The sequence below is a fragment of the Aquarana catesbeiana genome, linkage group LG06, assembly GCF_042186555.1.
Source record: "Aquarana catesbeiana isolate 2022-GZ linkage group LG06, ASM4218655v1, whole genome shotgun sequence".
Classification (NCBI taxonomy): domain Eukaryota; kingdom Metazoa; phylum Chordata; class Amphibia; order Anura; family Ranidae; genus Aquarana; species Aquarana catesbeiana.
The window spans coordinates 407,126,799-407,153,025 of record NC_133329.1 but is presented as its reverse complement, the minus strand read 5'-3'; the positions used below and the strand labels follow the sequence as shown (position 1 = coordinate 407,153,025).

Here is a 26,227-nt window from a genome sequence, read left to right as displayed (position 1 = left end):
ACAGAGAACACTGATCCAGTCACAACAGTCTCTGCACCAGAGGAGCTTACACTCTAATGTCCCCCCCGTCACACACTGTCACACTATCATCATTATTATTTGTATTATTATTATACATTCATATAGCTCTGACATATACTGCAGCACTGTACAGAGATCACTGAGCCAGTCACATCAATCTCTGTACCAGAGGAGCTTACACTCTAATGTCCCCCACAGTCACATTATTATTATACATTTATTTAGCTCTGACATATACCACAGTGCTGTACAGAGAACACTGGCCGGTAACATCAGGATACGGCGCTGTTGGAAGTGGTTGGGGAGGGATTGGATTGGTCGATGACCTTTTTTTTGGATTCTCAGTTTTATTTACATGGAAGTTGCTAATCTCCGCACTCCCTCCTCCCTATATTTGCCTCGCTCAGCTGCTGTACTGGAATGACATGGCTCAGTGGTTACATAGTAGGTGAGGTTGAAAAAAGACACATCAAGTGTGTAATTATATGTCAGTATTACATTGTATATCCCTGTATGTTGCGGTCATTCAGGTGATTATCTAATAGTTTCTTGAAACTATCAATGCTCCCCGCTGAGACCACCGCCTGTGGAAGGGAATGCCACATCCTTGCCGCTCTTACAGTAAAGAACCCTCTACTTAGTTTAAGGCTAAACATCTTTTCTTCTAATTGTAATGAGTGGTCACGAGTCTTATTAAACTCCCTTCCGAAAAAAAGTTTTCTCCCTATTGTGGGGTCACCAGTACGGTATTTGAATATTGAAATCATATCCCCTCTCAAGCGTCTCTTCTCCAGAGAGAATAAGTTCAGTGCTCGCAACCTTTCCTCATAACTAATATCCTCCAGACCCTTTATTAGCTTTGTTGCCCTTCTTTGTACTCGCTCCATTTCCAGTACATCCTTCCTGAGGACTGGTGCCCAGAACTGGACAGCATACTCCAGGTCAGCGCTGTATCTTGGCCTAGGGTGGCACTTTGGAGGGGGGGCAGCAAGAAAGCGAAAAGAATCCCCGCCGGCTAACACTACGCTTTTAATGTACCGCCAGTCTTATGGGCTGGACTGGGGCGGCGGAGGGGTGATTATTTCACTTATTTGTATAATGACTAGAGAATTCCTAGTCATTATACAAATAAGTGAAATAATCCTGTGATTACAATCGGTGGCAGCCAACACAAATCCAAATATCTTACAAGATAGGAGTAATCTTACTAATCCAGGGACATATTGTAATCGCACATACAGGCGAGCAGCTCCTAGTTTAAATAAAACAAAGTCCCAGATAATATCTTGCGTAATAGCTAAGATCAGTAGGATAAATATTTCTTCTCTACAACATACTGTACAATGTGCAATGCATGTTATATTATCCATGTCAAAACTCGATATTATATAAAACTGAATTTCTCATTGTTTAATTCTTGTAGTTATTGTATTATTAAATGTTTTATAATTTGCATATTTTTATAGTGTGTGTATATCTCTATCATTTCCATCTCTATCATCTCCATCTCTATCATCTCCATCTCTATCATCCCTATCTCTATCATCCCTATCTCTATCATCCCTATCTCTATCATCCCTATCTCTATCATCCCTATCTCTATCATCTCTATCTCTATCATCCCTATCTCTATCATCCCTATCTCTATCATCCCTATCTCTATCATCCCTATCTCTATCATCCCTATCTCTATCATCCCTATCATCTCTATCTCTATCATCATCTCTATTTCTATCCATGGGTGTCCGCAGGTAGGGGCAAGGGGGGTCAATTGCCCCCCCCCTCCCTGGAATCAGGTATCGTATCTTAAATTCAGTACAGTTGCGTCGCTATCTGGGTGCGGGCAGCCCGCACCCGGGTGCCACCTGCAAGTGGGGTGACACCATCAAGGTGCTGTCAAGCCCACCCATCCGTGTAATCTGACTTCGGACTCTTTTCCCTGCTCAGTCCAGCAGAGAACTCAGCAGCGCTGTCACAGGAGAAAGGTGAGCTGTGGGCTATCAGAGGTTTCCCCCGCTCACCCCCCATTTCTCCTGTCAGGGAGAAGAGACGGCGGCTCTCACCAGGTTCCCCGCCCAGCTACCTGCCCGCTCCATTCCTTCCCTATTGGCAATAACTGAGGGCCAATCAAAGGAGACTAGGAGTGGAGAGCATCATGGGACATGTAGTCCCAAAGATTGGCGGCCCCATTTTCCACAGGGAGGAGGCTTCAGTTCGATCAAGAGAGATTGAAAGACTGCAGCCTGGGAAAAAAGCTGAGGGAGAGAGCGCTACAGGACAAGGAACCAGGAGTGTGCTGGGTGGAAGCCAGAGAGAGAGCCACGCTGCCCAGCGCCACCAGAGAGAGAGAGAGCCACGCTGCCCAGCGCCACCAGAGAGAGAGAGAGAGCCACGCTGCCCAGCGCCACCAGAGAGAGAGAGAGAGCCACGCTGCCCAGCGCCACCAGAGAGAGAGAGAGAGCCACGCTGCCCAGCGCCACCAGAGAGAGAGAGAGAGCCACGCTGCCCAGCGCCACCAGAGAGAGAGAGAGCCATGCTGCCCAGCGCCACCAGAGAGAGAGCGAGCCACGCTGCCCAGTGCCACCAGAGAGCCACGCTGCCCAGCGCCACCAGAGAGAGAGAGCCACGCTGCCCAGCGCCACCAGAGAGAGAGAGCCACGTTGCCCAGCGCCACCAGAGAGAGAGAGAGCCACGTTGCCCAGCGCCACCAGAGAGAGAGAGAGCCACGCTGCCCAGCGCCACCAGAGAGAGAGCGAGCCACGCTGCCCAGCGCCACCAGAGAGAGCGAGCCACGCTGCCCAGCGCCACCAGAGAGAGCGAGCCACGCTGCCCAGCGCCACCAGAGAGAGAGAGCCATGCTGCCCAGCGCCACCAGAGAGAGAGAGAGCCACGCTGCCCAGCGCCACCAGAGAGAGAGCCACGCTGCCCAGCGCCACCAGAGAGAGCGAGAGCCACGCTGCCCAGCGCCACCAGAGAGAGAGAGCCACGCTGCCCAGCGCCACCAGAGAGAGAGAGAGCCACGCTGCCCAGCGCCACCAGAGAGAGAGAGAGCCACGCTGCCCAGCACCACCCAAGATAGAAAGACTGAGCCACTACCAGGGTACAGACATGCTACACTACTGACCAGAGTCGCCCCCAGGGAACCCAGAGTGAGCGATCGTCCAGCCGGAGAAATCACTGCTGTCATTTCGCTGGGTCTGGTAAAAGGGCCTGTTGACCATTATCCATTACTTATCCTAGGGACTTTACTATGTCTACAGTCTCTGACCATAATGTGATAATGACATTGTTGAAAAGGGGCGGTGCATGGGTGACCCTAAAATTATGCCCCCCCTGAAAAAAGTTCTGCGGACGCCCATGTAGACTCTATCATCTCTATCTCTATCATCTCTATTTGTTTTTTTAGTTTAATTAAACTACAATCAATAAAAAAATACAATATTTTAATACAAATATATATATATCTTTATTTATTGATTTTTAGATTGTATTTTCAGATTTTTACCTATGGATAAATATTATTGTTTTTAAGCATATTGTTGTTTTGTTTACTATTGTAACTGGCACACCAAAAGTCCCTTATATTCCTGTGTCTCTCCTAGTGGACAATTCGGGGATACCCTGTTTTCTCTAAAGGTTACGAGTGGGGAGCAGGGTCTGAGGGTTTAGAGATGGGGCCATAGAAAGGGGGGATGGGTGGGGAGAGGGACAGAGGTCAGGGGGGATAAGTGAGGGACAGAGTTGGAAAGGGGGGGGAATAGGGTCTGAGGGCTTAGGGATAGGTGGGGAAGAGGGACAGATAGGGGGGATAAGTGGGAGACAGAGGAAGTTTCATAGGTGGGGAAGAGGAGCAGAGGGGGGATAGATGGGGAGAGACATAGGGTGGGAGCTCTGAGTGGGGGAGGGAGTGGTTGGGATGCAGTGTTCATGTGCTTACAAGGAACAGAAGTACTTTTTTTCCATCCCTAGATGTCCCCAATTTGATGTCCCCCCCCCCCCCCAGTCTATAACTGGACAGTGAAGTTGAAGCAGCACAGGGATGAACTCCTCTCTCTCGGTTTGTCCCAGAGATGGGGATCCTGTGCATTTCTCTCCCAGACGTCAGTTATATTTCCTAATCCCCCTTAAAGAGAGATTTATTACATTATTGTCACTGACACAATCTTACTTTCACAATCATTGCACAGATGGCCCTTCATACAACTGGGACACGGATTCTACTTTGTGGTTTTGGGGCCCTCAGAAAAAATGGCTTTTCATTGTGCTGCACGTTATGCAATTTTCTCCGCAGCGCGGAAAATTTCCCTACAGCTCATAAATGTTTGATGCTGTACACCCGCTGTGCCCGTTATGAGGGGTTCCCACCATCCCTGTGCTGAGTTCCCGGGTCTGTACACCCGCTGTGCCCATTATGAGGGGTTCCCACCATCCCTGTGCTGAGTTCCCGGGTCTGTACACCCGCTATGCCCATTATGAGGGGTTCCCACCATCCCTGTGCTGAGTTCCCGGGTCTGTACTCCCGCTGTGCCTGTTATGAGGGGTTCCCACCATCCCTGTGCTGAGTTCCCGGGTCTGTACACCCGCTGTGCCCGTTATGAGGGGTTCCCACCATCCCTGAGCTGAGTTCCCGGGTCTGTACATCCGCTGTGCCCATTATGAGGGGTTCCCACCATCCCTGTGCTGAGTTCCCAGGTCTGTACACCCGCTGTGCCCATTATGAGGGGTTCCCACCATCCCTGTGCTGAGTTCCCGGGTCTGTACTCCCGCTGTGCCCGTTATGAGGGGTTCCCACCATCCCTGTGCTGAGTTCCCGGGTCTGTACACCCGCTGTGCCCATTATGAGGGGTTCCCACCATCCCTGTGCTGAATTCCCGGGTCTGTACACCCGCTGTGCCCATTATGAGGGGTTCCCACCATCCCTGTGCTGAGTTCCCAGGTCTGTACACCCGCTGTGCCCATTATGAGGGGTTCTCACCATCCCTGTGCTGAGTTCCCGGGTCTGTACTCCTGCTGTGCCCGTTATGAGGGGTTCCCACCATCCCTGTGCTGAGTTCCCGGGTCTGTACTCCTGCTGTGCCCGTTATGAGGGGTTCCCACCATCCCTGTGCTGAGTTCCCGGGTCTGTACACCCGCTGTGCCCATTATGAGGGGTTCCCACCATCCCTGTGCTGAGTTCCCGGGTCTGTACACCCGCTGTGCCCGTTATGAGGAGTTCCCACCATCCCTGTGCTGAGTTCCCAGGTCTGTACACCCGCTGTGCCCATTGAGGGGTTCCCACCATCCCTGTGCTGAGTTCCCGGGTCTGTACACCCGCTGTGCCCATTATGAGGGGTTCCCACCATCCCTGTGCTGAGTTCCCAGGTCTGTACACCCGCTGTGCCCATTATGAGGGGTTCCCACCATCCCTGTGCTGAGTTCCCGGGTCTGTACACCCGCTGTGCCCATTGAGGGGTTCCCACCATCCCTGTGCTGAATTATGAAGTGGTAAATGACTCTCTGGATTCTTGGTGGTGACATTTCTACTTCTGACTCCTAGCTCCGTCTCTCATCAGATCTCCCCCCCCCCCCCCCCCCCCCAGGTTAGCCACACTGAAGACCGGACTGACCACATTTATGGGGAATTTCTGAAATGGTTACCAGGAATTGTCAGAAGATTTTTCTCCTCCAACTTTCCGCACCCCGGAGGTGAAATTCAACTTCACAGCTCGAAAAACTGGAGCATGAACTGCGCTACCTGACAAACCTGAGTGCTCAGCCAGTCCTGTGACCCACACGACTCCCATGTCCCATCAGTGACAGCGGTGACCCCAATATATGTGTTTTTAACCACTTCCTGTGTCACTTCTGCTGTCATCGGATTATGAAAAAGCTCCTTCACACCAGAGCTCCCCCCTGGGCTGGCCTGAATGCCCTATTTCCCTCTCCTCCCAGTGCCTGAAACATGTTAGGTTGTCAGCAGTCGCTCTAGGCAATAATAATGGATACTCGAGGTCATCATTTTATTTCTCAGTGTGTATCTGCCACTCCCATTTCTAGTACATGAAATATGAAACTATCAGAGCAGCAGATGGCAGGAATTAGGGAGGATTGTGCATCACCTCATCCCACCCCGATTCTGCCCAACATGATTTATTTATTTATTTTTAGCTGGTGTGCGGAGATGATGGGCACTTAAATACAACTCTGTACCCTGACTGAGAACAGGAAGTGATGGGAAATCTCTCAAGCAGGGGCAGTATTTTGTGGGAGGGGCTAGAACTTGTGACAATGCTGTCTGTGCCTTCCTGTCCTGGTGACTACTCCACCCATAATGTTCAGTCTGGTGTCACGGAAACAGGAAGTGAGGGGAAATCTCCTGAATGGGGTCACAGACAAATAAAAGCCCTCTGCAGAAATGTAAATAATATAAAATATATATGTGTATGTATGTATGTGGTGGAGTCTGATATAATCAAACATAACATAAAGACTCAGGCAATTCAACACAATGTAGTTCAGTGTTTGTTTGTTTTTTGTTTTTGTTTTTGTTTTTTTTCTTCTTTTTTGTTTTTTTCTTCCTCCAATTTATATAAAAACTGTGTGGAATATTGTACAGCGGTCAGGGGGTCTTATTTTATTTTTGGGTGGAACTGTGAATCTGGGACCTGGATCTTTTATTTAGACCAGTGGTCTCCAAACTGCGGCCTGATGCAGCCCTTTGCTTGCTTTTATCCAGCACTTCGGGCACTATTTCATCCATTGACACCAAAAATTCCTCCCCATAACACCAATGTTGGGACACCATTCCTCCCAATGACACCAATAGTGGGGCACAATTTCTCTCAATGACACCATTGATTGGGTACCATTCCTCCCAATGACACCATTGATGGGACACCATTTCTCCCAATGACACCATTGATGGGACACCATTTCTCCCAATGACACCATTGATGGGACACCATTCCTCCCAATGACACCATTGATGGAGCACCATTCCTCCCAATGACACCATTTCTCCCAATGACACCATTGATTGGGCACCATTTCTCCCAATGTCACCATTGATGGGACACCATTTCTCCAAATGACACCATTGATGGGACACCATTCCTCCCAATGACACCAATGTTGGGACACCATTCCTCCCAATGACACCAATAGTGGGGCACAATTTCTCTCAATGACACCATTGATGGGACACCATTCCTCCCAATGACACCATTGATGGGGCACCATTCCTCCCAATGACACCATTGATGGGACACCATTTCTCCCAATGACACCATTGATGGGAAACCATTCCTCCCAATGACACCATTGATGGAGCACCATTCCTCCCAATAACACCATTGATGGGACACCATTTCTCCAAATGACACCATTGATGGGACACCATTTCTCCAAATGACACTATTGATGGGACACCATTTCTCTCAATGACACCATTGATGGGGCACCATTCCTCCCAATGACACCAATGTTGGGACTCCATTCCTCCCAATGACACCAATAGTGGGGCAAATTTCTCTCAATGACACCATTGATTGGGCACCATTCCTCCCAATGACACCATTGATTGGGCACCATTCCTCCCAATGACACCATTGATGGGACACCATTTCTCCCAATGACACCATTGATGGGACACCATTCCTCCCAATGACACCATTGATGGAGCACCATTCCTCCCAATGACACCATTTCTCCAAATGACACCATTGATGGGGCACCATTCCTCCCAATGACATAATTGATGGGGCACCATTCCTCCCAATGACACCATTGATGGGGCACCATTCCTCCCAATGACACCACTGATGGGGCACCATTCCTCCCAATGACACTAAAGATGGGGCATTATTGTTTCCCGCTGACATTGGGACCTCTTCTACTTCCAAAGGCCGCAGTCCAGCCCCCTTAAAGTCTGAAGGACAGTTTTTGTTTAGAGACCCCCGATTTAGAGGATTCAATTTATTTTTTTGACGATTCCTTACTGTCTTCTACAGAAATGTCGGCACTGTTGTGTGGCAGACGGACCCCCTGCTGCGGGTCCTGACCCCCTCGGACCATGTTGGAGAAGAGGGCCAGTATGATCAATGAGAGCGCGGACTGTGCATGGGAGCCGCTATCCCGGCGGGAGAGAGTGCCCTGTGACCGCTTCAAACATGCCGCCGCCGTTCACAACGGCTTCCTGTACATCCACGGCGGGCGGCAGGACTATGTCCTCGGTGACTTCTGGAGGTATAACATAGGTAAGAGAACTTCCTATATTCCATGAATTCTGTCCACCATGTTGGTTTTATTCTGTCATAAGGCTGGACACCTGTGTGATCAGTCTCCGATTGAAGCGGTCACTGACTCATTGGATTTTTCGCAATGCTTCTCCCACCCAACCTAGGCATCCCTTTAATAGGGCGCAGGAAAGACTAACTAACCACATGAGCACTGTGATTGGCTGTCATTGTGGTCACATGATCGGGAGCCAGTCCCATGGGATACCGATCATTGCTAGAGGCCATGAGCATGGTCTTTGTGCTGGGCATGTGAAATGAGAGCAGTCCCAGCACAGAAACCTCTGCTGCCTGTGGATGCATTAAAGCCCAACCTCTTTGTCGCCGCACAAAATAAAAATTAGCAAATGAACAGTTTAGAAGGGAACTGAAACTGAAGCATGCTCAGTAGAGGTCAACAGCTGGTCTACACTGATGGGCACTTATAGGTGGCACTGATGAGGCTACACTGATGGGCACTTTAGGTGGCACTGATAAGGCTACACTGATGGGTACTTATAGGTGGCACTGATAAGGCTACACTGATGGGTACTTATAGGTGGCACTGATAAGGCTACACTGATGGGTACTTATAGGTGGCACTGATAAGGCTACACTGATGGGTACTTATAGGTGGCACTGATAAGGCTACACTGATGGGTACTTATAGGTGGCACTGATGGGTACTTATAGGTGGCACTGATAAGGCTACACTGATGGGTAGTTATAGGTGGCACTGATGTGGCTACACTGATGGGCACTGATTAGGCTACACTGATGAGCACTAATAGGTGGCACTGATGAGGCTACACTCATGTGCACGTATAGGCGGCACTGATAGGTGCCACTGGTGGGCACTGATAGGTGCCACTGATGAGGCTACACTGATGGGCACTTATAGATGGCACTGATGAGGCTACATTGATGGGCACTTATAGATGGCACTGATGAGGCTACATTGATGGGCACTTATAGGTGGCACTGATGAGATACTGATGGGCACTTATAGATGGCACTGATGAGGCTACACTGATGGGCACTTATAGATGGCACTGATGAGGCTACATTGATGGGCACTTATAGGTGGCACTGATGAGGAGATACTGATGGGCATTGTTGAGGCTGCACTAATCAGGGCACTGATGATCTGTGTACATGTCCCCTGTCAGGATTGCCGATTACCGGCTCACCTTATGCTGTCGCAGCGCATGAGGATGTTTACACTGTGATCAGCTGTAATTGAACACAGCTGATCAATATGGTAAAGGGCTGCAGTGATTGGCCCTTTACCACGCTCTGTAATTTGCTGTGTTCAAAGGACGCAGTGATCACAGAGTCAATGGCGTCCCTGGGGGGGGGGGGGGGGCGGCAGAGGGGGCCATGTCCCCCCCCCCCCCCCCATTTAAAAAAAAACATTTTTTTTTTTTACAAAAAGGCAATGTCTTTTTGTTTACATTCATATCGGATGCGCCGCGCATCTTACTCGGGCCGCCGCTGGAGTAACACAGTCTCCATTGAGAGGGAGCGCGTCCCCAGTCAGCTCCTGTGGGTGATTCCTCCCCCCTCCCTCTGCTCGCTGACACTGCATAATGCGAGCGCTCACACAATCACAGCCGCCCGATCTGCTCCTTCCCCTGCATCATCATTGGCAGGGAGAAGAGCGAGTTGCAGGAAGGACTCCACCAGGACTCTCAGTTACTGAAAAAACAGACTGATTTCTCCCGTCCTTAGGACAAGAGGACCAGCCTGTAAATTCCAAGAGATGCCAGACCAGAGCTGTCAATAGCAGGGGCAGGACAGCAAGAGGAGGCTGGGGAACCCCACAGTGGCAGAACACCAGGGCCCGGTGGCAGGACAACCTTTGCAACCCTGATAGTTCTCCCACTGCTTTGGACCCTTATATTTTCTTGGTATGCTGGTGACATATATCTCTTGTTTTCTGCCACCCTGGGGGGCCCCAATACAGTAGGAAGGGAGCTCACTGCAGAACATGTGAAAGGGCCGTTGTGGGGTCGTAGTAAAGGGCCCCAGGGGCGTGGTTCCTGGGAGGACATCCATGGATACTCTCCCGGAAAAGAGCCACCCTGTAACCGTCTTTTGGCTATAGCGCGGTAAGGAAGTAGTTGAAGTGTACATGCTACGCATGAAGGTAAAAAACCCTCAGAATGCAGCTTCACCCGCAGCCCCCTCTAAATGCATACCTGAGCCCAATGCTCATCCAGCAATGTGGGCGAGAGCAGCTGCTGTCCCGGCTCTCTGCCTCCTTATTGGCTGAGACGCAGCAGCGGGAGCCATTCACAGCCAGTGAGGAGGGACCGGTGTGGCAGGGCTGGGCCCCGTTCTGTGGGGCTTATGGACACAGAGCAGGTCTCAGGAGCAAGCATACACGAGAGCCCCCATGGGGAACTCAGCGGGGGGAGGGGGGGGAGCCAGGAGCGATGAATGAAGAGTCATGATGTGACTTCAAATAAATAAAAAAATATAATAATCTGTGGGTGATATGCTGGATGATGCTTCACCTTATTTAGACGATATGGACTAAAATCTAATCAATAAGTAAAAAAAAAAAAAAAAAAAGATACGAGCTCCAGAGGCTGAGTGGAGTAAAGCACTGCTTTTTATGTCATGTGGAGTATCTGAGTCAGATCATAGTGGCATATCTGATCCCATGTTGGGTACACAGAGTCACTCCCGACAGACAGACCCCCCCCCTCCCCCCCCATTCCTTTCTGTGCGTCTCACTCATTTCGCTCTTATTTTTAGCCTTGGACCAGTGGGAGCAGCTCCCGGGTGGCCGGCAGGCTCCAGAGAAGCTGGAAGGACATTCCATGGTGGCTTATCAGGTGAGCTGGTTACTTCTGACGTTTCCCTTTTTCTAACAATAGCGAGGAATTTCCCATGTAAAGAGCAATTAAAGTGATCCTGTCAGTGAGGTTACAAGTCCGCATGAATAAATTCCAGACGTGTCACAATGTACAGAAAACAGGATCATTGTTCAAAAAATCTCCACCTTTTATCATTAAAAATCCACCCAATCAGTGACTTTGCCTCGGCTGAGATGACGTCATCAATCTGCTGCAGGCAGGAGGAGGCATTTCCTCGGTCTCCCCTCCCCAATGGTTGGGCACAATTTCTCTCAATGACACCAATGAAGGGACACCATTCCTCCTAATGACACCATTGATGGGACACAATTCCTCCCACCAACACTAAAGATGGGGCATTACTGTTCTCAGACTGCAACGTTGTAACTTTTTAGCAAGTTGCGAAGTCACAGGCTGCTGCAGGGGCTGATCCGTGTCAGACATTTGTGAACGCAGCCAAGAACTGGCACAGGCACCAGAATGTACCCGATTGTGTCATCTCTGAGCCAGCAGGAAGTAGATGGTGGCCCCGCATGGTGCCAGAACAAAGATGACTCTGCTTTTATAGCATCATTTTTGTTCTATTAACCCCTTCATCTCTCGCCCCTGTACACCCCATTTTGACCAGAGCAATGATTACCTTACTTCTATGCATCTATTTATTTGGTATAACTTTGTCATTGCTTAAGACACTTATGCAATACATATATTGGCTTCCAACAAGGCTTTCATTTCCTGATATTGTCTTGTAATAAAAAAAAGAAAGAAAAAAAAAGAGAAAAATCTAAAGCAATCATTAGACAAAATGTTACAAATCTTAATTTTTTTTTTCTCCCCTTACCAATGTTCATTTAAAAAAATCGGCTTACTGTGGATTAAAAGTATAAATGTTCTATAATTTGACAATAAAGTTATGATTCCGATAAAAAAAACGCTGCAGTTCTTACTAATCAAACTGGTTTTTTTTTGTTTTGTTTTTTTTTTAATTTTAAATATAATACTAAAAAAGTAACACAAAAATTACACAAAGTTTAAATATTATTGATTAATAAATAAACAGTTAAATTCAGCAGGAAAATAATTTTGAAGGAAGGAGAGGTAGGAGAAGGTAATTTGGAGATGATTGGGGTAAACTAAGGGTTAATAGAAGGTTAAATAGTCACCTTTTTATTATTTTTATTTTTATTTTTTTTACACTTATCAGGTTGCCTAAACTGACATCATATAGATGGAAGCTCATCCCTTTAATCTGCAGATGAATGAAATAGCATAGATAGTTAAAAAAGTAACAATGTTATCTTCTGTCTGATCAATGTTTATGAACAATGTTACTTTGTATCTCTCTATCTCCCATCTGATCAATGTTTATAAACATTGTTACTTTGTATCTCTCTTTCTCCTGTCTGATCAATGTTTATAAACAATGTTACTTTGTATCTCTCTTTCTCCTGTCTGATCAATGTTTATAAACAATGTTACTTTGTATCTCTCTTTCTCCTGTCTGATCAATGTTTATGAACATGCCTCATTCTTTTTTTTTTTTTTTTTTTTTTTTTTTTCTTTCACACAGCACTAGCTTCATTTAAAGTGTTTGTTCCCCTAACATTTAATATTCCTGATATGTGGCTGATGTACCTTGTCCTTATATGAGGAAGTCTCCTGTTCTCTTTGTATTGCTTCCTTTGTTTGAACTCCCTGGTGTTCCTGCCAGTCCCTCTGCTTCCCTATTAAAAACTGACCACACTAAGCAGGAGGGCACAGCGTGGTCAGTTCTCCTAGCTGTGCTGGGAACTCGGCCTGTTCTCCTCCGATGATCAGACTTGTTCCCGACACACCTCCCTTGCACAGACTTTCACTGGGAAGCTCAGTGTGATGCTGCTTCTCCTCCCCCAGCTCATATTCAGCTGAGAACAGAGGGAATGAGATCAGAGAGAGATATCATTTTGCCCCTGTTCAAATCATTAGTAAGACCTCATCTGGAATATGCGGTTCAGTTTTGGGCACCGGTTCTCAAAAAGGATATCGGGGAACTGGAGAAAGTGCAGAGAAGGGCAACCAAACTGATAAGAGGCATGGAGGAGCTCAGCTATGAGGAAAGATTAGAGGAACTGAATGTATTCTCTCTTGAGAAGAGGAGAATAAGGGGGGATATGATCTCCATGTTTAAATATATAAGGGGTCCATATAGTGAACTTGGTGTTGAGTTATTCACTTTACGGTCATCACAGAGGACAAGGGAGCACTCTTTACGACTGGAGGAAAAGAGATTTCATCTCCAAATATGGAAAGGTTTCTTCACAGTAAGAGCTGTGAAAATGTGGAATAGACTCCCTCCAGAGGTGGTTCTGGCCGGCTCAGTAGATTGCTTTAAGAAAGGCCTGGATACTTTCCTAAATGTACAGAATATAACTGGGTACTGACATTTATAGGTAAAGTTGATCCAGGGATAATCCGATTGCCTCCCTGGGATCAGGAAGGAATTTTTTCCCCTGCTGTAGCAAATTGGAGCATGCTCTGCTGGGGTTTTTTGCCTTCCTCTGGATCAACTGTGGGTATAGTATTGGGTATATTGTTTTTTGTTTTTTTTGTTTTTTTTATGGTTGGACTGGATGGACTTGTGTCTTTTTTCAACCTGACTAACTATGTAACTATGTAAGTTATAAAAAAAAAAAGAGGGGGGGGGGGGGAGTTTTCATAATGTTGTGTGTGTGTGTGTGTGTGTGTGTGTGTTTTTTTTTTTTTTTTTTTTTTTTTTTTTTAACTCTATACACAAATGTTTTGTCTTTTATTTCTAACTTAAACTGAATGGGTTGTTTTTCAAGGTGATCGTTTACAATCCCTTTAACCACTTCAGTACCCGGCCATAGTAATATGACGTCCACAGATGGGATCTCCCATCCTGGGTGGACGTAACCGGCCGTCTAGGGGGCGCGCACGCGCCACGTTGCTCGGGACTCGGTGCGTGTGCCCAGCGGCCGTGATGTCCGCCGGGAACCCGCGATTGTCCGTTGGCCGGACCGTGGATCTGTGTGTTTACACACACAGATCCACGTCCTGTCAGTTGAGAGGAGAGCGATCTGTGTTCCCAGTACAGCGGAACACTGATCGGTCTCTTCCCCTTGTACGTCCCCGCCCCCTACAGTTATAATCACTCCCTTAGGAAACATATTTAACCCCTTGTGTACCCCTAGTGGTTAACCCCTTCCCTGCCTGTCACATTTACACAGTAATCAATGCAATTTTATAGCATTGATCGCTGTATATATGTGTATGGTCCCAAAAATGTGTCAAAAGTGTCCGATGTGTCCGCCATAATGTCGCAGTCACAAAAAAAAATCGCGATCGCCGCTATTACTAGTAAAAAAAATAAATAAATATTTTTTTTTTTAAATGCCATAAATCTATCCCGTATTTTGTAGACGCTATAACTTTTGTGCAAACCAATCAATATACACTTATTGAGATTTTTTTTTTTTTTTTTTTTAACCAAAAATATGTAGAAGAATACATATCGGCCGAAACTGAGGAAAAAAAATTAAAAAAAAAAAAAAAAAAATGGGGATATTTATTATAGCAAAAAGTAAAAATTATTGTGTTTTTTTTTTTTTTTTTTCAAAATTGTCGCTCTTCTTTTGTTTATAGTGCAAAAAATAAAAACCACAGAGGTGATCAAATACCACCAGAAGAAATCTCTATTTGTGGGGAAAAAAAGACGTCAATTTTGTTTGGGTACAACGTCGCACGACCGCGCAATTGTCGTTTAAAGTGCGACAGCGCTGAAAACTAAAAATTTGGTCTGGGAAGGAAGGGGGTGAAAATGCCCGGTATTGAACCGGTTAAGAGCTGAGAATTGCTGGAAAGAGGGAGGGGGATGTGCGACAGAGGGACAGAGGGCCTGGATATACTGCTTACACTCTGTGCTCTTTAATGAAATGATTTGGACGTGTGTAGCACTTGTGGTGTCTTCAACTTATTATTTATGTATTATGTACAGAGTGAGGAATGTTTTACTTCATACCATTGTTGGGGAAACTTGAAACCGCATGTTCTAGTTTGGACTTGATGGACTTGTGTCTTTTTTCAACCTCACCTACTATGTAACTATGTATCTATGTCTTGTGATGGAATGAAGTTTATCAAGTAGTGTAAATACTTATTTATTTGTGCTGGAAATATACAGTGTATGTGAGATACACGAGATTCTCACCAGACATTTTATACTGTGTACTGTTTACTGTATACTGTTGTATCCCAAGAGACAACTAAATATCCCTAATGGTATAAAAAAAAAGTGTGTGTGTAGATAGATAGATAGATAGATATTGAAGTGGAAGGATAATGATAAATGGTTTTCAATTTTTTTTTTTTTAACCACTTAAGGACCAGCCTCGTTTTGGATTTTAGGTGTTTACATGTTTACAGGTTTTTCTGCTAGAAAATTACTTAGAACCCCCAAACATTATATATGGTTTTTCTTCTAACACCCTAGAGAATACAATGGCGGTCATTGCAATACTTTTTTTTTGCACCGTATTTGCACAGCGGTCTTATAAGCGCACTTTTTTTGGAAAAAATTCACTTTTTTGAATAAAAAAAATAAAACCACAGTAAAATTATCCCAATTTTTTTTTTTATATTGTGAAATATAATGTTATTCCAAGTAAATTGATACCCAACATGTCATGCTTGAAAATTGCGCCCGCTCGTGGAATGGCGTCAAACTTTTACCCTCAAAAATCTCCATAGGCGACGTTTAAAAAATTCTACAGGTTGCATATTTTGCGCTACAGAGGAGGTCTAGGGCTAGAATTGTTGCTCTCGCTCTAACGGTCGCTGTGATACCTCACATGTGAGGTTTGACCATCGTTTTCATATGCGGGCGCTACTCGCGTATGCGTTCGCTTCTGTGCGCGAGCTCGTCGGGACAGGGGGGTTTTAAAAAAAAATTTTTTTTCAATTTTTATTATTTATTTTACAATATTTTATTTATTTTTACACTGTTTAAAAAAAAAAAAAAATTGTGTCACTTTTATTCCTATTACAAGGAATGTAAACATCCCTTGTAATAGAAATAAGCATGACAGGACCTCTTAAATATGAGATCTGGGGTCAAAAAGACCTCAGATCTCATATTTACACTAAAATGCAATAAAAAAAAATAAAAAAAAAAAAGTCATTTAGAAAAATGACATTTGAAAAAATATGCCTTTTAAGAGGCGTGGACGGAAGTGACGTTTTGACGTCGCTTCCGCCCAGCAGTGTCATGGAGACGAGTGAGTGCCATCTTGGCCTCACTCGTCTCCAGACACACCACAGAGGAGGACGCGATCGCCTCCGCCGCTACCGACGGCTCCGGTAAGCGGTGGAGGGCACCGGATCGCGGCGGGAGGGGGGGGGCCCTCTCCCGCCACCGATAAAAGTGATCTCGCGGCGAATCCGCCGCAGGGACCACTTTTATCTGAAAGCCGGCCGCCGCACGAAAACGGGGATACCGGGGTTATGGCAGCTAGCTGCTGCCATAACAACGATATCCCCGTTCAAACTTAGGACGTACATCGTCGTGCGGCGGTTGGGAAGTGGTTAACAAATAAGTGTGTGTGGGGGGGGGGGGGGGGGGCGCATTTGTATTCTGCCCCCTTTACTCTGATAACTAAAATCTAGTGGAACCAATTGCCTTCAGAAGTCACCCAATTAGTAAATAGAGTCCACCTGTGTGTAATGTAATCTCAGTATAAATACAGCTGTTCTGTGAAGCCCTCAGAGGTTTGTTAGAGAACCTTAGTGAACAAACAGCATCGTGAAGGCCAAGGAACACCCCAAACAGGTCAGGGATAAAGTTGTGGAGAAGTATAAAGCAGGGTAAAGTTATATTAAAAAAAAAAATCTCCCAAGCTCTGAACATCTCACAGAACTCTGTTCAATCCATCATCGGAAAATGGAAAGAGTATGGCACAACTGCAAACCTACCAAGACATGGCCGTCCACCTAAACTGACCGGCCGGGCAAGGAGAACATTCATCAGAGAAGAGCCAAGAGGTCCATGGTAACTCTGGAGGAGCTGCAGAGATCCACAGCTCAGGTGGGAGAATCTGTCCACAGGACAACTATTAGTCGTGTTCTCCACAAATCTGACCTTTATGGAAGAGTGACAAGAAGAAAGACATTGGTGAAAGAAAGTCATAAGAAGTCCTGTTTGCAGTTTGTGAGAAGCCATGTGGGGGACACAGCAAACATGTGGAAGAAGGTGCAGCTGTAATTACAGAGAAAGGGGGTTCTACAAAGTATTGACTCCGGGGGGCGCCATACAAATGCCCCCCCACACTTTTCACATATTTATTTGTATCATTTTATCATTTTCCTTCCACTTCACAATTATGTGTCACTTTGTGTTGGTCTATCACATAAAATCCCAATAAAATACATTTCCGTTTTTGGTTGCAACATGACAAAATGTGGAAAATTTCAGGGGGTGTGAATACAAGCTGTGTGTGTGTGTGTATGTATGTGTGTGTATATATGTGTGTGTGTGTGTGTGTGTGTGTGTGTGTATATATATATATATATATATATATATATATATATATATATATATATATATATATATACACAGTATCTCACGAAAGTAAGTACACCCCTCACATTTTTGTAAATCTTTTCATGTGACAACACTGAAGAAATGACACTTGTCTACAATGTAAAGTAGTGAGTGTACAGCTTGTATAACAGTGTAAATTTGCTGTCCCCTCAAAATAACTCAACACACAGCCATTAATGTCTAAACCGCTGGCAACAAAAGTGAGTACACCCCTAAGGGAAAATGTCCAAATTGGGCCCAAAGTGTCAATATTTTGTGTGGCCACCATTATTTTCCAGCACTGCCTTAACCCTCTTGAGCATGGAGGTCACCAGAGCTTCACAGGTTGTCACTGGAGTCCTCTTCCCCTTCCTCCATGAGGACATCACAGAGCTGGTGGATGTTAGAGACCTTGCGCTCCTCCACCTTCCAATTGAGGATGTCCCACAGATGCTCAATAGGGTTTAGGTCTGGAGACATGCTTGGCCAGTCTGGTTACACATCTGGTTACACACACATATATTTTTCAGCGCAGATCTCTTGTGGGCAGAGGGTCATCTTCTTTGCATTATGGAAGATTTCATATGGGAAGATGATTGGGTCACTTTTGATGTCAGTAGCCTCTATTCCTCTATACCTCCTTTTTTTATTTAAAAAAGGGCTGACAACCTTGTCATTGGAACACAGGCTATATATTGCAGACGTACTTGAATATCTGTTGGCACACAATCATTTTGTGTTTTGATGGGGACTTCTACCACCAGAGGTGTGGGGGACGCAATAGGGGCAAAATTTTCGCCATCTTGCTAACCTATAAATGGGTTGGTGGGAGCGGTCCCACATCTTTTGGAGGTAAAAACTCATATAGGTCGTCAGTTAGGATCTATCTTAGATGTATGGATGACCTCTTGCTTGTTGTGTGGAATGGGGGTAGATCTCCTGCCATCTTTCTTGAATTATCTTAATGACAATAACAACAATCTTACCTTTTACTGGCAGTGCGGATAATAGATCTGTATGTTATTTCCGATGTTTTCCTGACTGGGACTGGTTGGGACTACTTTTTATATAGAAAACCTTTATCTGGCAATTCTCTTTTACCTGCCCAGTCGTGCCATCCAAAACATACCATTAAAGGCATTCCTGTTGGCCAGCTCCTGCGAATGAGGCGTATTTGTAATAATAATCAGCAATTTGAACAGGAAGCCAAATCCCTTTTTTATGGGTGATTCTTACATCGGGAATCCAAGGTGGATGCTTGTGTCAACCAGACCGAGACAGAAGTACAGTTGAATCACACTTGTTTAATAATAAAAGTTAAAAAAGCACAAACGTAGTCAAAACATTAGCCAAAGTTCAGTAACCGGAACGGATAGTCAGCCAAGTCAGAAGTCAGGGATCAATGTAGTGGAACAGCAAGCAGGATCTGGAGCCAGAAGGGATGTCAGCAAAGCAAGTCTTGAACAGGATCGCAGGAGATAGTCTCTGTGATGTTGACCAAGGCGAAGGCAGAGCTCCTCTGGACAGGACGGCTTAAGTAAGCAGGACTGACGAGCAGGATATCATCAACAGCTGAGTAACTGTGGAGAGATAGGATCTGGCAATTAGCCGACAGCTGAGCGGCCAGCTCAGAGAAGGAAGGGCTGAGCCCGGCCCTGACAGCTTGACAGGGCTCTGGCAATTGCCAGACAGAAAAGTAGAATTGAACTACTACAAACGGTGAATCACAAGAGAAGTCAGAAGCGTAATCATTTAACCCCCTCTACCCCATTCAGTGGTGAGTTTAGTGCAGGAGTCTTCAAACTACGGCCCTCCAGTTGTTCAGGAACTACAATTCCCATCATGCCTAGTCATGTCTGTGAATGTCAGAGTTTTACAATGCCTCATGGGATGTGTAGTTCCGCAACAGCTGGAGGGCCGTAGTTTGAGGATTCCAGTTTAGTGAGATCAAAAATATATTTTTAATAGACATCCACACTCACTATATTCTGATGAGATATGTGTCAATATCTTAAGTGAGGGGGTCAATGTCGTTTCTCAGAGGGCTCCCACCTTGGGTCACTCTTTGTCCCCAAGTTTTTTTCCGTACCAAACTTCCCCAATCGGTTACATGGCTGCATTTTGTAAGGGGAACTATAAATGTGGATCAGTCGGATGTTCCTGTTGTAAGCATGTTCACGGGGGTGATACCTTTTTTGTTCTACCGCTAATCGGAACGTTTTTTGACATTCATTCTTTCTTTGCAATATGAGCTATTTGTTGTACTTGATCACATGTGCTATATGTGAGGCACAATGTGGGGGAAGAACCACGTGACCCCTCTGTGACCCCTTCCAGGAACATATCTATAGCGTGGAGAAAAACCTATCCACAGATGTGGCAAAGCGTTTTAACGTATGCCATGGTGAGAAGACGGCTATGCGGGGTTCAGGTCATCGAGGAAAAAAAAAAAAAAAAAAAAAAATCAGGGTCCCCAAGTCTTCCGGACTTTGTGTCGGAGGGAAGGTGTTCTGGATCTTTCGCCTACAGGCTCGGATTCCCGAGGGTTGGATTTTGAATGGGATGTTTAGTCATTTTTATGAGTAAATCCAGCAGCGCTTCCTTCCGTCCAAATATTGGACAGCTTTGTATCGTCCCTTACTAGTGGGTTTGTATTGTCGATGGATGTAGCCACTCCACAAATAGCGCTGTGCATTGAGCAATCTTTTGGGGATTGATTTGTGTACCGTGTTTATGTATTGTACCTAGTCGGTGAGTCATAGAGTGTATTACTGTCATGGTTATGCAATAGAGTTTTTTGTCTGTCAGCTTACCTGTCTCCATGTGTTCATCTCTAGAGACCAGCTGACCCTCACCTGACTGCTTTTATAAACTCTCCTCTAAGCGTGGCCCCACCTCAGCTCCTATCAGGGATCCCTATATTAACATGTGCACTGCAAGCCAGCGGTGCTGATCAACCATTGTGTGTTGGCCTCCGTGTGTACTTGCTGTGTTTCCTACGTCTAGTTACCGACTTTGGCCTGTTCTCGACTATCCCTGTCTGCTTGTGACCCTGACCTTTGGCGTGTTATGTTTATCCTTGTCTGACATTTTGGCTTATTCCTTACTTTCCTTGTTGTTCCAGCCTGCTGCCTCCTTCCTCTTCTCCTGTAGTCTACGGTGAGCTGTGAGACCCCGGGGGCCGCGACCTGGAGCCAGACTGCAGTGCAGTCCATCCTCACCACTAGGGGCTCCGGTGAACACTCGCTGGCTCTTAGACTCCGCGCCCTGGGGAATCTATGCTCTAGCTCCCAGTGGGATCTGTGTCAGTGATCCAGTAGACCTGATTCCTGAACCTCCCAGGGTTCAATCCACAGCAGTCACATCCCAGACCGCAGCACAATCGCGGGAGCCGCATGGTCAAAAAGACCAAGCAGTTTCGCTGCGGCCGCGTTAAAAAAAAAAAAAAAGTGCATGCACCTTTTTTTTTTTTTTTTTTTTTTTTTTTTTTTGTGCAGTTAACGCGGCCCGGCAGCCCATTCATGCCCGAGCGAAAAACGGGACGCACGGCCCGCGCTAGTGTGAACCAAGCCTTTTAAAGGGTAACTCCACTTTCGTGAGGGGGATAGCAAATAAAGTAAAAAAAAATCTAGTGTATACAAATGCAACACAATTCATATTGTAATTGAGTGTTATTGAAAATGACCTTTTCCTTTTCAATATGCAGCCGCTGTCATTTTCTGAAAATGCAATATGGCCACCTGGAGGCGCTCTGCACACGGATGGCATACAGAGCCCCCCCCGAAACATAATTTCCTGCTTGTGGGATTGGCTCACTGATTTTCCCAGAAGTCTGCACTACAAGTCAGTATTCTGGCATCCCCTGCAACAAAAAATGTCATTTTTGGTGAGATACTTTCAATAGGAAATCACATCTAAAGGGATGCAGAACCTGCCACTTTCCTCATTAGAGACCTGCAGGTGCAGCAGCTGGTTGATAATTGTGAAATCCCTCCGATTTAGACTCGGCACAGAGGAACAAACTGTAATTTCTTCAGAATAACAGAAGGTAGGAATCTGCAACAAAGTTTGTTAAAATCCCTGCAATGTACAGAGATCACCCAGAGGGGAATTTTTTTTTTTTTTTTTTTTTCAACAAAAGGGGAGTTACACTTTAACCGCTTACCGCTTCTTTAGTGCAGACTTCTGGAAAAACGAGTGAGCCAATCACACAAGCAGGAAATGAAAGTGCTGTAGATTGAAAAGGAAGGTAATTCCCTCCATTACTCTATCCAAAATGGGGAAAAAAAAAGTTTGTCTTTTTAGTTCTGCTTTAAAGAGGAACTGCAGTCTTCTCACATATTTTGTAATAAAAACATCTTTTCCATTCTGAAGCTTCCCTCCAACCACTTTGCATATTATTTTATATATACTGCGATTCTGTATTTGCCAAATGTGCAGCAGAAATCTCCCTCCTCTAGGTCAGGCCGCAGCCATTTTAACTGTGGGCAGCTGAAGCTGCTGCCTGTTCACTTCCTGGATTTACACAGACACTCTGCAGCTCTCATTGGCCCTCTTATGACTCATCCCCCCCCCCCTTCCTGGCAAATGCTCACAAGAGTTGTGCATGATGTCATAATCCTAGGCTAATGACCAGACAAGAAACGGGAAGTGAGCTGTAGAAACAAGAAGGTCCTGGACTGCCGCACTCCGTAGAAAAGGCATCTTTATTGTGAAAAATAAGATAAAATCCAAATCAAACGTGGACAAAACAGGGGTCAATGGCTGACGCGTTTCACATCATTTAAAGGAAGTGGGCTGTATAAGGGATTTACTAGCAGAAAAAATGTTTTACTATCCAAAGTTAAAACAACAACAACAACAAGGGCAAAAGATTTAATAGACGGGAAAGATGAAAAAAATGACTGAAGGTCTGATTTAAGTCCAATGCCAATATTTTATTGTATGTCGTTGCTGTTTTTATTCTTAAGTTATTTGATGAAATAATATTTCTTTTCCCCTGTAGGATGTCCTGTATGTATTTGGTGGAATGATGGATTTTGCAGCAAACAGAGAGAACACCCCACTATGGATGTACACTGTGGGTGAGTCAATGCCGGAGTACAAAGAATAGAACATATATATGGTAGTTTTATATAAATGGGGGGAAAAAAAATCAATGGATAATAAATAATATAAAAAAAAGAGAGAGAGAGAGACACTCTCTTTTAGGTCCACCATGCTAGTCCCGGGTTGGACCCCCTTCATTCTTGGTGGTGTAGATACAACAAGGTGTTGGAAACGTTCCTCAGAGATTTTGCTCCATAGTGACATGATAACATCACACAGTCGCTGCAGATTTGTCAGCTTTACATCCATGATGCCAATTTCCCATTCCACCACATCCCAAAGGTGCTCTATTGGATGAGATGTGGTGAGTGTGGAGGCCATTGGAGGACAGGGATCTCATTGTCCAGTGGTGAGATGATTGGAGCTTTGTGACATGGTGACATTATCCTGCTGGAAGGAGCCATCAGAAGATGGGGACACTGTAGTCATAAAGGGATGGACATGGTCAGCAACAATACTCAGGTAGGCCGTGGTGTATAAAACATGATCAATTGGTACTAAGGGGCCCAAAGTGTGCCAAGAAAATATCCCCCACACCATTACACCCCCACCACCAGCCTGAACCGGTGATACAAGGCAGGATGGATCCAGGCGCCAAATTCTGACCTCACCATCTGAATTTTTCCAATCTTCTATCATCCAATTTTGGTGATCCGGTGCCAGTTGTAGCCTCAGTTTCCTGTTCTGACAGGAGTGGCACCCGGTGTGGTCTTCTGCCTGCTGTAGCCCATCTGCTTCAAGGTTGGATGTGTTGTGCGTTCAGAGATGGTATTCTCCATACCTTGGGTGTAACGAGTGATTATTTGAGTTGCTGTTGCCTTTCTATCATCTGGAACCAGTCTGCCCATTCTCCTCTGACCTCAACAAGGCATTTTACTCCACACAACTGCCGTTCACTGGATATTTTCTCTTTTTCCCACCATTCTCTGTAAACCCCGAGAGATGGTTGTGTGTGAAAATCCCAGAAATACTCAGACCAGCTCGTCTGCCACCAACAACCATTCCACGTTCAAAGTCACTTCAATCCCCTGTCTTCCCCATTCTGATGCTGGGTATGAACTTCAGAAAGTCGTCTTCGCCACGTCTAGATGCCTAAATGCAATGAGTTGTTGCCGTGTGATTGGCTGATTTGAAACTTGTGTTCCCAAGCAATTGAACAGGGGTACCCAACTCGCCCGTCAGTCCCGCACTCGCTACATTCAGCTCAAGGGTGGCTTCTCCTCCCGGCCAATCCAATCTTAGGACCAACTTCCTGTCCAGATTGGCTGGGAGGAGAAGCCGCCAAAACCACCCGCAACCTGAACGTAGTAAGTAGGGGGGTTGTTTACTGCCCCCCCCCCCCCCAAAAAAAAAAAAAATGGAGCACCAGGCGCCACGGATGCCCATAATAAAACAACATTCGTTCAGGAAAGAAAACGTCCAAAAAATGAATGCAGATTTGCTGGACGAATGGCTATGTCATTTTTTAATAAATAGGTCCTCTTAAAGGGTAAGTTCTTGAAAAGGGGAATTCACTTAAAATATCCTGCCCACCCTTATCAGCTGTGATGCCCTGTGCTGTGCAATACACAGCCCCGGAGAGGATGGGCATCATAATGGCAAAAGCCCATTGATCTGCATGAACATGCTACTGGTACAGTAGCAGGGGAAGCAGCTAATTAAACATGATCTGTGCTTAATTAGCTGCAGCTTTGAATAAAAGTAATAAAAAGATTGCTTTTCAAGTCCCTGCTTTGCAGTATTGCAGCTGACGAAACACGGGGAATGTACTTGGGGAGGGCAACAGTGGCGGCATTTTTTTTGGGGGGGGGGGGGGCAGCAAACAAACCTGGCCCCCTCACTCCCCCCAACACAACTTTCCCCCCCAACACAAACTCCCCCCCCACCAACCCGCTCACCCGTTCAACAGTCAGCTGAGCACAGCACTTGCCCCATCCAGGTCACGGCTTCCCCCCGCATCTCCTCCCAAGTCCCGACAGTTGCTTCTCCTCCTGACAAATCGGGACTTAGGACCCACTTCCTGATTGGCCAGGAGGAGAAGCAGGAAGACATTAGCGAATATTAATTTGTTAATTTCACACAAGTGGGTGGGCTCACTGTGCCCCAAGCTCACCCTTTTTTTGAAGCCAATTAGAGTCTCAGGCTCTAATCATGTGCATTAGGGGGGCGGTGCCCCTGCGCCCCTTTATGAGCGGCCACCACTGGATGGCAATCTTCTGACTTACCTGCCCCACCTCCACCAGAATTTTTTATTTTCTTTCATGGGGGGGGTTGGAAGGGGGAGAAATACCTTCTTTTTTTTTTTTTTTTTCTGGGGACCCCTCCCCACACTTCACATCATTTTGGCCTAAGCCACAAATAAGGAGCAGTTGCCCGCAGCTTCCTCGGATACCCATATCGCAGGTCCCAGGAGACCGTGGGTACACTGCGGTGCAAGCGCTGTGTCTTCGGAGGAAGATGGTTTTCGCAACTGCTCCTGATGACGTCAAAAGAGGAAGGCGTGGGAGCGGATATGCTGCGGCGAAGAGGCGGAGCCCTAGGATCACCAGACTTGCGAGGATGCTTTTGGGGAACAACCAGCTACACAGGTTAGAGGGCCGAAAATTAGGAAGGGGGTTTGAGACGTGTGTATTGGTAGAAGTCTCTCATCTCCTTCTATGGAAATATTCTATCCATATTGATAAATAAATAATAAATGTTCAGTCATTTGTTCCAGCGGGATCTTTTTGTAACATTTTTCTGATACATTGTGGCTGTGACTTCCTATCTGCCCATGTATAATAATAATAATGTTTTATTTTTCAGACGGCAGGAAGTGGTATGAATTCCGGTCCCTGAGCAATCGGGTAATTCTTCTGATCAATTAACAAACTGATCCGCCCTACGCGGCGGCGTCCAGGAGACGGCGTTTTTTTGTGTATTCACATGGTGTTTGTGTGTTTTAGGAGAGCCGGCCGTGCAACAGGAAGGGGCACAGCGCCGTGGTGTACCGGGCCGCCATGTTCATCTACGGGGGATATTTCGATATTGAGGGAGCTGTAGAGGAGTTCTGGGTCTTTTATTTTGGTAATCGTCGTTTACAATTGTACAATGAGATTAAAACGTATGTGTGCAAATACAGATGGAGGACACTGGCGGAAATTCACTAAAACTGGAGCAGACAGGATCTGCAGCAGCTGTGCATGGTAACCATTTAGCCTCAATGTTCAGTTAACCCCTTCCTGCCACCGCCTTCCGGTCCTTCAAGAGCTTCTAGATGGCGGAGGCAGGCATTTGGGTCATGTGACTGCTGTGATTGGCTGTAGGCATCAGGAGCTGTGCTGGGAGTGCACAGCGCATGCGCGCTCACCATATGCGTACGGCCGGTGGAAAGAGGTTCAGTTTTGATAATTAAAAAAAAAAAAAAA

General features: G+C 46.0%; 1 protein-coding gene across 1 annotated transcript in view; it reads left to right on the top strand.

The window, feature by feature from the left end:
* Positions 1 to 26,227, top strand: part of LOC141147258 (kelch domain-containing protein 1-like) — a 40,833-nt gene that overhangs the window by 1,582 nt on the left and 13,024 nt on the right. Inside the window, exons 2-6 of the mRNA XM_073634461.1 lie at positions 8,010 to 8,255; positions 11,037 to 11,116; positions 22,717 to 22,795; positions 25,626 to 25,666; positions 25,766 to 25,886. Coding sequence (XP_073490562.1) covers positions 8,072 to 8,255; positions 11,037 to 11,116; positions 22,717 to 22,795; positions 25,626 to 25,666; positions 25,766 to 25,886 — 505 coding nt within the window. The 5' untranslated portion in view covers positions 8,010 to 8,071. The remainder of the gene's footprint in view (positions 1 to 8,009; positions 8,256 to 11,036; positions 11,117 to 22,716; positions 22,796 to 25,625; positions 25,667 to 25,765; positions 25,887 to 26,227) is intronic.